Source organism: Tetrao urogallus (genome assembly GCF_951394365.1).
Source record: "Tetrao urogallus genome assembly, chromosome: 13".
NCBI classification, from domain to species: domain Eukaryota; kingdom Metazoa; phylum Chordata; class Aves; order Galliformes; family Phasianidae; genus Tetrao; species Tetrao urogallus.
In genome coordinates this window covers 5,431,962-5,443,505 of record NC_136826.1, presented here as the reverse complement: position 1 = coordinate 5,443,505, position 11,544 = coordinate 5,431,962, and the positions used below count along the sequence as shown (strand labels likewise).

At 48.4% G+C, this 11,544-nt stretch overlaps 1 protein-coding gene across 1 annotated transcript; it reads left to right on the top strand.

The window, feature by feature from the left end:
* Positions 1-2,061: 2,061 nt before the first annotated feature.
* On the top strand, positions 2,062-5,562 carry IRS4 (insulin receptor substrate 4; the record flags this gene model as incomplete). Its single annotated transcript, XM_079541815.1, has 1 exon — positions 2,062-5,562. One exon carries the CDS (start codon positions 2,062-2,064, stop codon positions 5,560-5,562), a length of 3,501 nt encoding a protein of 1,166 aa, XP_079397941.1.
* Positions 5,563-11,544: the final 5,982 nt, after the last annotated feature.

The following is an 11,544-nucleotide window of genomic DNA, read 5'->3' as shown; positions in this document are numbered from 1 at the left end:
GCTAAAAGAAATTAGACAACATTTCTATACCTCCTAATAATGGAAGCTGAGAAAGCATAAGCAAATTAAACATTACTATGCAGTTTGGGGAAGTATGTCCTAACAGTCATATACGGAAACATGAATAATTCAAGCTCTGAGGAAGGCCAAGCACTCTTCTTAGCCAAAGAAATTCCATCAGAAAGTGCTCCTATCGTCTCCCTTACTCACAGCCCACGCATCACAAATGGCTCCTCCCAACCCCAAATTCCTTCTAGTGGGATATGGATACATTGCTCCTAAACTCCCGAAAGAAAACAACAGCTAACTGCAATGTAGTAGCATAAGACTTGTAAAAAATCACAAAACACTGATGCGTTTCTGCTTACATCCAGAGATGGCCTATTAAGAGTCTCTGCCAAGGGAGCCCACAGGTGGATGACTGAGAAGTAGAATCCATACACCAAATAGAAGCCCCACAATTCTTCTTTTAATCGTTTTCTCATTGGGAAAGAATGGAGAAGTACAAATAATGAGGCACTTGCCATCAGCAAAACAAGCACCAGATTTGGCACGCCAGCTCCCAGTCTGTTACTGGAGGTTCTAGAAAGTATTGGTTCCCACATCCAAGAGGCAGAAAACACCGAGGAACTCATCCAAAAAACATAACGAGCGCGTGGCGGGAGCCGGTGTCGAGCACTAGTTAGAGCTGCCGGCTGAGAGCTCAGAGCAGCGCTGGGAGCAGCGTGGGCATCCGACCACGGACGTGATCTCAGCGCCGAGGGAAAGGACGATCCTGACGGGACCGACCGGCACAGCGCTCAGCACTAACGGGACCTCGGTGGGGGAACGCCTGCAGAAACGGGGACGCAGCACGGACTGCGCGGAGCGGCGGCACCCCTGCTCCCACACAGCCCAGCAGGCAGGTGAAGGGCGGGAAACGGCTCCGCGCCCTCAGCTACTTTATTTAAATGGTGGAGCCCGAAGACAATGAGCTTCGGCTCTGCCTGCGGTTTCGGCCATCACAGAGAAAAACTTCCCGCCGAGGGGCGGCGGGAATGCCCGTCACCTCGAGGCCGACGGGGCGGAGCGCAGCGCAGGCTCCGGCCGCCTCTCACACGCAGCTCCGCGTTCCGCTCCCGGCTCAGCAGCCGCCCGCGCGCTGAAGGTTGTTTACTTCCCCCGCGGCGCGTGCGCGCGCCCGCTCACCCTCCCTCTCCCCTCACCCCTGCACTCCGCCACCACCGACGCGCCCCACCGGCCAATCAGAACCGCCGTTGACCGCGCGGGGGGCGGGCACCTTTTAAACAGGAGCCTGGGGAAGGCAGCGACACTGCCCCCACCCCTCGGCCTGAGGACGCGGCCGCTCATTGGGCGAGGGCCCTGCCCGTCTCCCCGAGGGCCCGCCTTCCGCTTGACTCGCGCCGCCGAGTAGCCGCAGCGCCCCGCCCCCGCCTCCCATAGCTGTGTGTGTGAGGCGCCGATTGGGCACCGCCCCACCGCTCGGCCCCCTCCCGTCAGCGCCGGCCCCGCCTCCGTCCCCACGCACCCGTCTCCAGCACAGGAAACACCCCGCCACGCCGCGGCCGGCCTGAAGCCCCCGTCATCTCCCTTTGGCCCGCGGCGCTGTCGCTCCACTGAAGTCCCGCCTCCCCCGGATAGAGCGCGACGAAGCCCTCCCTCAGGCCTCCTCCGATTGGTCCGTTCGCCAACGGCTGCCGCTCCCCATTGGCCGTCTCTCTGCCACTCCGCCGCGCGGCTCAGCCGGTTCCCTGCTCGGGAGCTCCGCCCGCCGCCGGCCGGGACCCCGCCTCCGTCTCTCCCGGCGCGCGCCCCCGCCCTCCGCGGTCACGTGATGTTTTTGCCGTGGTGCCGCCGAGGCCGCCCGTGTGAGTGCGAGTAGCCGGGCGCCGGCGGGAGGGAGCGGGTAGGCGGGTATCGGGCACGCAGGCGGGCAGCGCCGGGTCCTCCGCGCCGTCCGGCTCCTCATGCGCGGCCCGCGGCGGGCGCTTCCCCGGTGAGGGCGGGTTCCCGCAGCCCGCCCCGTTTCCCCCCTTCTCCGGACTCTGCCTGGCCCCTAAGATGGCGAGCGGCATGAACGGCCCGGGTGGCGGCGGCGGCAGCAGCGGCGCGGCGGTCAGGGGCGGCGAGGAGGAGCCGGGCGCCCGGCACGCGGGAGGCGGAGCCGTGCCCCAGCAGCGGGAACCCGGCGCGGCGGGAGAGGGGGAGCCGGCGGCGGGGGACGGCGGGCGCTGCCCGTCCCCGCAGCCTCACCACCTGCTGCTGCTGTTGCGGCGCTCCCCCAGCGCTTCGCTCTGTCCGCCCGCCGAGGGCTCCGCGGGCCGCGCCGGCCTGGGCCGCGGCGGGCAGCCCCCCCCTGCGGGCCGCGCCGCGCCCCCGGCCTCGTCCTGCGGCGGCGACGACGTGAGGAAGTGCGGCTACCTGAGGAAGCAGAAGCACGGGCACAAGCGGTACTTCGTGCTGCGGGCCGAGAGCCCGCTGGCCCCCGCCCGGCTGGAGTACTACGACAGCGAGAAGAAGTTCAAGAGCAGCCTGCGGGCAGGGGGCGGCGGGGCGGCCCCTCTCTGCTGCCCGCCGCCCAAACGGGTCATCCCGCTCTACCAGTGCTTCACTGTCAGCCGGCGCGCCGATGCCAAGCACAAGCACATCATCGCCTTGTACACCAAGGATGAGTACTTCGCTATGCTGGCGGAGAACGAGGCTGAGCAGGAGGCCTGGTACCAAGCCATCAGCGAGCTGATGAGCCAGAGCAAAAGGGGCTGCCTGGAACAGGAGGACCAGGCGGAGCAGCAGGTGGATGAGGACGACGAGCACTACGGGGCCTCCCTGAGGCCTGGCACTGTCTTCAAGGAGGTGTGGCAGGTTAACGTGAAGCCCAAAGGGCTGGGCCAGACGAAAAACCTCACTGGAGTGTATCGGCTGTGCCTCTCCAGCAAGGCTATCCACCTTGTTAAGCTTAACTCAGAGGTGCCCTCTGTCCACTTACAGCTGATGAATATTCGCCGCTGTGGGCACTCGGAGAACTTCTTCTTCATTGAAGTGGGCAGATCGGCCTCCATCGGCCCTGGAGAGCTCTGGATGCAAGTCGATGATTCTGTGGTGGCCCAGAATATGCATGAGACTTTTTTGGAGACCATGAAAGCGCTCAAAGCCTTTGCAGAGTTTAGGCCCCGAAGCAAAAGCCAGTCTTCTGGTGGCGGTGGTGGTACCAATCCCATTTCCTTCATCACCACTAGGAGGCACCTGGGCAACCTGCCCCCCAGCCAGACGGGCTTGCAGAGAAGATCAAGAACGGAGAGTGTGGTAGGAGGGACACCTCCAACCACCAAGAGCAGCAACTCCTACCGCTTCAGGACATCCAGTGAGGGAGAAGGAACGATGACTAGACCTTTTAGGTCAGTGACAGGGAGCCTGATCCACCTCAACACCGCAAGGATGAATTTGGGCCGGCAAGAAGGGAGTGGAAGGTACGTTAGAGCCGCATTCAGCTCGTCATATCACACTAGGTCTGCTTCACTGCCTGTGTCTCATTTTCCCTCCACTACAAGTCCCATCAGTGTTTCTTCCAGCAGTGGCCATGGCTCTGCTTCAGACATGTTGACCAGACCTTCTAGCTCCTCTGTTTGTGGCTCTCCAAGTGATGGGGGATTTATTTCTTCTGATGAGTATGGCTCCAGCCCTGGAGATTTCAGGTACTTTAGGGTCCGGAGTAATACACCGGATTCCTTGGGAAACACACCACCTATCAGAGAGGAGAATTGTCTGAGTGAGTACATGTCCATGAGTAAGCAGCAAGCAGACGATAGCTCAAGAGATGATTACATGGAAGCTGAAAAGTGTTTCAGGAAAAGAACTTACTCTCTAACTAAACCAACTTCTGTAGCAGTGCAGCAGAAAACAACACAAACTACAGCTTTGTTGGATGAAGATTCTATAGGAAATCATGGACGATTACTTTACTCTGAAACATCAAAATTGAAAGGTAACCATGAATTGGAGTACAGTGACAGTAATCTTGATTCTGTATGCAACCAAAGCAGGAGTAAAGCCAGGGATGATGGATACATGCCAATGATGCCAGGCGTTGCATCCTCTCTGTCAAGTAACAGTGATTATTTGCCAATGACTCCTAAAAGTATGTCTGTTCCAAAACAGATTAACAATTCATGGTCACCATCTCAGGTTGACTCAAGAGGATATATGATGATGTTTCCAAAGGCAAGCTCTTCACCTGTACGGAGTCCTTTAACTGGATTTATTTCTAAAGGTAGTAACGAGAAGATTGTAAACAATGAATACATGGATATGTCACCTGGTAATTCAGCTCCAAAGCATCCCGGTGATTCAAATTATATACATACCAGTTCTGTTTCCAAAGGTTTCAGTTCGTATTTTTCTTTGCCTCGAAGCTTTAAGGCATTAACAGGCCAAAATGGTGACCACAGTGAATATGTTCCAATGTCTTCACCTGGAAAACTCCTGTATGGTGGACCAGAAAATGTAAAAAGCACCAACAGCGAAGTTCTGTCTAACGGCATCTCTAAGTCACCAGTGGCGAAAGGTTCAGATGAAGGACTGGTGCAGAACAGGGCTATGAGGCCAACAAGACTCCCCCTCGGTACAAGAGGGAGTAATACTATCCCAAGAATGTATGATCGCACAGTTCCACCTGAGCCAGCAAGTCCTGGTGAATACATCAATATTGATTTTAATGAAAAGGCAAGTAACACACCGTATTCCTTATCTGCAGAAGGATCACCGTCATCTCTGGGCTCGAGTAGTGACCACAGACAGTCCCCGCTCTCAGATTACATGAGCGTTGACTTGGATGTACAGTCACCAAAAGTAGCGAAAGAACTATCTAACTCTTTAACAGATATTTCAATTTATGCAAGTTCCAGTATTCCTAGAAGCCAACAAAATCCTGACTATGCTAGGCTCTCCTTTGGTACTGCGTGTGTTAGCACTGCGAGTAACAGGACTGATGATTACACAGAGATGACGTTCAACATGGCAGCAACACCACCTCGGCCCTTCGCTGCTGAGTCCGATGATGGTGTAAAGATGGATAGTCCTTCTTCCATAGTTAACAGACTGTGCATTGTTGATCGATATGCTGGTAGCAGTAGCTTTTCTGTTCCTAGCGCTGAGCCTCCAATGGGACCGAAAGTTATCCGAGCTGATCCTCAAGGCAGGAGGAGACACAGTTCTGAAACCTTCTCTTCTGCTGGGACTGTGACGACATCCTCCTCCTTCTTTACTGATAGTAGCAAAAGACACAGCTCTGCCTCATTCGATAATGTTTGGTTAAAACCAGATGAAGGCATTTCTGATGGTCAGGAAAGCAAAATGTCCAGGGATACCTCAACTGGATTTCAGAATGGCTTAAACTACATAGCTTTGAATTTGTGTGATGATCCAATAAGCTGTGAGGCAAGTACTGGGACGCCGACTTGCCATCTCCAGAATGGTACTTCAAGTTTGGACAGTGGAGCGTACGTAAGCATAGACTTCACCAGGTCTGATGGTCTGAAGTGTAACACTGCACGCAAAGGTTCGTAACTTTACAAGCATTTTCCTTTCATGCATGCTTAACTATAGGAATTAAATTGTAACCTAATATTAAAATGTGGTCTTAAGAATGGGGTAAATGTTGCTATATAATCTGCTCCGGTACAGCTTGTCCTGTAGGAGCGCAGTCACCTAACGACTGAACAAACACAGCAGAGGACGTGGTCCTTGGCCTGCAGGGTATAGGTTTATGTAACTCTCCTAGGCAATTAGAAGTGTTATCAAACTGCCATCTGCTCAGATATTTTTTATAAAATAATTTTGCTAGTATAAACATCCATCATTCTATGTTCTGAATTCTTGTTCTGAGGTTATGATAGCTCTTCTTTTCTCCAATTTGTTTTCTCTTCTTCCTTTCTTATACCTAGATGGTTTTCGCAACTGTTTGAAATTGAAATTAAGTATTTTGTATCGTGGATAAGGAGAGCTGAAAGCTGCTAAATTAGGTTTAGAAATCAAAAGGTGGGGCTTGGATTTGTTTACTGCAGTAAACGTGGGTGAAATGCGTATTTCAGAGCTTTGTGTGTGCAAATGTGTATGCATTTATTTATTTGAATCTTAGGTAAACAAGCTCACATATCTTTTTCTTCTGAAGGTTTGGTGTGCTACTTTTGAGCTCTGCTCTCCTGAGTATCATGGTGTCCCCTGCAGAAGCCATTCCTGGTGGCTGAGTGGGGTTGTGAGGGGCTCCCACATTTCCTGCCCTTGCACTCACTGCCAACTGAGCAACGTCTGAAGGCGTCTGCTGTGCAGAGATCTGCCTAGGCAGTGAGAAGCACCTGTGGTAGAGGCAGAACTGACTCTGAGGGGATAAACTCTAGGTCTGAAGCTTTGGAGAGCGGGCTGCTCGCTCTCAAGCAGGCAGCAAAGTCTTGCTGAACTTAAGGTAGAGTAGTTTGAGGTGTGTGTAGAAATTTAGGGTGCTGCTGGTGGAGAGGAGAATATGGGCATGCAGTCAGCTCTTTGCTGTTGTGGTGGGAGCAAATAATAACTGGCTGTTGGTGTTATTATACATATCTCCTGGCCAAGCAGTACTGTAGGATTGTAGATCTCTCTTGGGTACTAGTGGCCTGTACAACTCCTTGCAGTAATACACCTACCCAGGCAGAAAACCATGTGTGTTGTAAGTGTTGTTTTCTTCTCTTTGCAAATGTGTGTGTAGTCAATAATTGATGACTGCTAAGAGGAAATATTTAATCACTGTTGGACATTGATGTTTGTCTACTTGTCTGTCAATAAAGACAGCAGTAAAGGGACAGGCTGCTTCCGCTTTTTATTTTTTTTTAGTTACACTCTTAAATTAAATGATACTTTTTTTCCCTAGTTTTGCTTTAAAACTGTCTGAAGACAGAAGGTATTGTAGCAGCTTAAAATTGTGTAGCCCTTAATAGGGGAAGGTGTAAGCCTGACTCAGCTAGCATGCCATTCACAGTCTGGCAGCAGTGCTTGGGGCTGCTCAGAAATGTGTGGTTTGCCTCAGTGGTTTTTTTTCCCTGCTTTGTTTTGTTGGTTGGAATCAAATTTAGAAGACGTTGAAAGTTGCCAGTCCAAGAAGTGCTTTCTTCCAAAGTTAGTCTTTCAGCACTTCAGAGATTTTTCTGCTAAGTCAAAGAGAAGCTGACTGCCGTAGTGTTTGTTTTTTTTCAGAAGCACCCCCAAAGACTGCAGAATTGCTGCTTGATTTCCCTCACATAACTAAAATGTGTGTGATTTCTCGAGAGTGGGGAAAAAAAAACAACAAAGGTGATTTCATTTAGTCTGGCCTGTAAATACTACATACTAAGAGCATTTTTCAAGAGACTGGTTAGAAAATGTACTTACTTTAAATGTTTTGTTTACTGCAGCTTCAGCAAAATATCCCCAGGCCTGTACTTGGGTTTTTTCCTTGTCTATTACAAGTTGCAGGGGGAAGGAGCCTTGCTGCTGGTGTGTTTTGCTGCCAGTCTGCTTTCTGGAAATGAAACATGCATTAAAATGAAATGAAAGAAGCTGTGTATAAAAAAACAAAAACATGGATGCTGGCAGGAAATTAAGCGTGAGAATAGTAAGAGCTTAGGTTGGTGTTGCCCAACTAGGCCTAAAAAGAAAACAAAATTTTAAAACTCTGCTTCAAAACAAGGCCTAAGAGTTTTCCACAAAGGGAACATAAAGTATTTATGGTGTGCAGGAGGAGGGCAGGTGGAGGTGTGGGCACATTCGCTTCCAGGTGGCTCATGGAGTGCAGAGTGGATTGCAGAGCAGCCCGGGCTAACACACAGCGTTGTGAGGTGGTGCTGTATGGCCATTTCTTTGGCATGGCTTAAAACTGTTGATTTTAAAGATATTGTTTTTCAGTCACATATTAAATCATGTGTTTGAGCTATAGCAAGTCTGATTTTAGAAGTCTGTATTCCCTAACCAGCTCGCCAGTTTCTGATGTGATGAAGCTTTTATTTTAATATTTAAAAAGAACGTCTAATCCAGAAAAAAATGTTCAAGTTCCATTTTGAATAGTGAAAATAAATCCCTATTCTTAAACCTCTGATATCCTGAAGAGGAGGTGCAGTGTACCTGTGTGTAATTGATAGTTTTAATACTTTTGGGGTCTTTGCAGAATTGAGTGCTGTCTTCATTTCTGCATCCCACTTTTCTAGTCTGAAAAATGGTCTGACGTGAACGAAATACATTCTTAAGGAAAATATTTACTAGGTGCATTTACTCTTTACTTCCTAGGAAGGAGGAATATTTACTTTTATATTTATTTTTTATATCCCCATATTTATTTATTTTTATATCCCTGTATTTACTAGACTCTATCAGGTAGAGATCTTTAATCTCCCTGAACTGCAGTTGTGCTGGAAGGAAAACACTTCCCAACTTCTGTTTGCTTTTTTTGTTTGCTTAAGTTAGATATTGTGTACAGTGACTCAACTGCATTCTCCGAACTGCTGAGAGTAAAATGGAGAGAGATTTCCAATGCATCATTGCCCCCTCATTGTAATTCCCAAACTACTTCTGCTTCAGGTTCACTGATGCGAATCAAACTTTTTTTTTCCCATTCTCCATTCATGAAATGGGTGGAGGAGGGGAGGGCACTAATTTGAACTGATAAACAGAGCTGGCTTGCAATTCAACTTTTATTTTAGATTTAGGCAAAATTGAGGTCAGGTTTATGTTGAATACTACGATAAAAAGAAAATAGGGTTCTGATTTGTAGTGCTTGAAGTTTAAGGAGGTCATTAGCAAAACAGTTTCATCATGAGATCGTTACACAATATTGAAGCAAGCGGTTTGCAGTTTTGATTACGTGAATCTGAGTCATGAAATTTTGTGCTAGGAGTACAGAACACAAAAGCTACTTCAAACGGGGCTTAGCTAATGTATACCTTGTTGTTGGACCTTGTAGAAACTGGGGATGATAATGAGAACGGGGTGGTAATAAACTGCCCATTAATAAATGATGGGTCATGTATAATAAAAGTTTCTTCAGACATAATTAGAAATACTAAACCTACAAAGATACCCTGGTCTCCAAAAAACAAAACAGACTGTTCAGAGTAAATGCAGCACTCAGTGCAATACCAACCCACCTGTTTTACACCTACTCTTTAATCTTACCTCTACCTGATATCCTAATGGTATGTTCAGACGTTATGTCAGAAGTTCTCTAAAGTGCAGGATTATAATTTAAACGTTCCTCACCTTTTTAATCTCCTGTGTGAGGTTGCTGTGTATGCTCTCGGAGCTGGGAGGAGGGAAAACAAGTACGGCTGTAAAGGAAAACTTTGATTCTAAATTGTCTGGGTCCTTTATGGTACTTGTGTATTTCAAATGCAAAATCTTGACTGTGATGAACAATGTGCACTTTGAGAAGTTCAGAAGCTGGAAGTTTTAGCTATTGCAAATATAGTAAATTACAGTTTACAGGATACCAGACAAATAACTGCCCCTTTGGATTTCAGAGCCATGGTTTGTAGAAGTTTGCTTCAAACTGAGGCTCGTTTGTATCAGCAGAACACTTGGGGTAGGGAACTGCTTAAAAATAGCTTGAACTACCCTACTGAAATGCATCTGACCGCTGCTGTGCAGCCGAAGTCTTGCAAGTAGTGTAGGGATAATAATTCTTTGAAGGAAAAAACCAAAACTTGAAGTCTTGCTTTAACAGATGCTACTTTGTCTTGAGTGACTAACTGTAAAAATATAGGGTAACTTTTTCAAGTAGCATACGAGCTACTGAAGGCTGAACAGATTTTTGCCTTGCAGAGTGGGAGTGAGTTAATTATGACATATTTGACCAGGAATCAGCTGGGTTTTACTTGTACTCGGTGAGAAAATCTGCGCTGAGAATGTTCCCCTGCTGCTGGGAGCGAATGCACGCCGTGAGTGTTGGGACTCCTGGAAATCGGCTTCCCAGACTAAGGCTGCAGTTGCAGCTGATGGTTCGTGTGTCTTTTGGGAAGTCTGACTTCTGTGATTGTCCTGTAGGTTTAAAGCACTGCTATGGGACACGGGAGTTTTGGGAGGAATCTGATACTGGTGCAAACTGGCTTTTTTTTTTTTCCTTCAGTCTTTTGCTGAAATTTTAAGTATATTATTGTCCCAGCCCTTCCCTTCCCTCCTGTGCTGCCACAGCGGTGGGCAGGTGGGGCTGTGGGACGCTGTTCCTTGGGCTGGCTGTGGGGCCCGGTGGCATGTTAGCAGGACATTCAGCTGGGAGCTCTGCTGGCTCTGTGTGCCCTTCTTTATGAAAGGATCTTTAACGAGTTTTCTTCCTATAGATGGCTGGGAAGGGAGGGTTTATGCCTTGAGGTTTCGGATGGTACAAGAAGAGGTTGTATGGCTGTGTTGTGATTGGTGTGTGCCTGTGTGCTCTCCTGGTGGGTCTGTGGTGCTCCCAGCACATGCTGAATAGTACCCACTGTGCTGACTGAAGTAACAAGGTTGTTTTTTTCCTGATCCAACGCAGGAAACAAACTCTGCAGTGATTTTTGTTTAACTACTGTTGTGATCAAATGTGTCGTTCTTCAATCCAAAGGAAAGTGGAATGTTAAAACTGGAAGGCAGGTGAGAGAGGAGAGCCTCCTGTTTTCTGGGGGTGTTTATTATTGCTGTTTTATCCTAAAAATGTAGTGCTTGTATGACTCATCCATCAGGGGTCTGTGAGGACCTGGTTGGAGATGAGCTCTATGGCTCTCCCTATAATTTGCTGTTTATCTGTCTTTCACTTTAAGCTTTGGCATATCAACAGCAATCCAGTGATTGAGTTGTGCTGTTGTCTTATGAAAGCAGAACCTTGCAGTTTAAAGCAATTAATAAAAAGGAAAAAGTGTGTTCTAGTTTTAATCAAGCCCTGTGTCTCTCTAAAGGTCACTGTGCTTAGAGGTGGTTACATGTTAGTTGGGAGCCTTCAGCAGTTGGGATGTGTGACATTCTTGAGGGCAGGGGGAAGACAAAAGTAAACGAGCCTGACTCATCAAAGGCATCTCTGAGGCGTTTCTTGACATCACAAGGATATCTTATCTAAAAGATCTTGGACATGTGTTTGGATTTCTGGAGATTCTCTTTGGGTGGGGCACTACCCCTACAGCAGCAGTAATAGACTGTTGGGAAGGGATCTCTGCCTTGACCGACTGCATCTTGAGGGACAAAGGTTGATTAATTCAGAACACTGTTTTTCTGGCCATTTGGCCATATTCCTGAATGCTAACAGTCTGAATTGCTAGTGTGTGTGTGCACAGGTGTGTGCTGTGTGCCAGTGATTTCTGAGTTAAGTGTGAGGGCTGATCTTCCTTAATCTTCTGGGAAGAAAGGGCTTTTGAAAGAGATGGTTTATGCTGAAATTAATACGGTTAAGATTTAGATGTAATTCCAAGGTGATGATACAATCTAATGCGACCGAACAAAATTCAGAGATTTTTAATTAATGCTGAAAGGTGAGCAGTGCTTCTTTTTACTGCATGATATGCATGTGTGTATCATGAACTTACAAATATC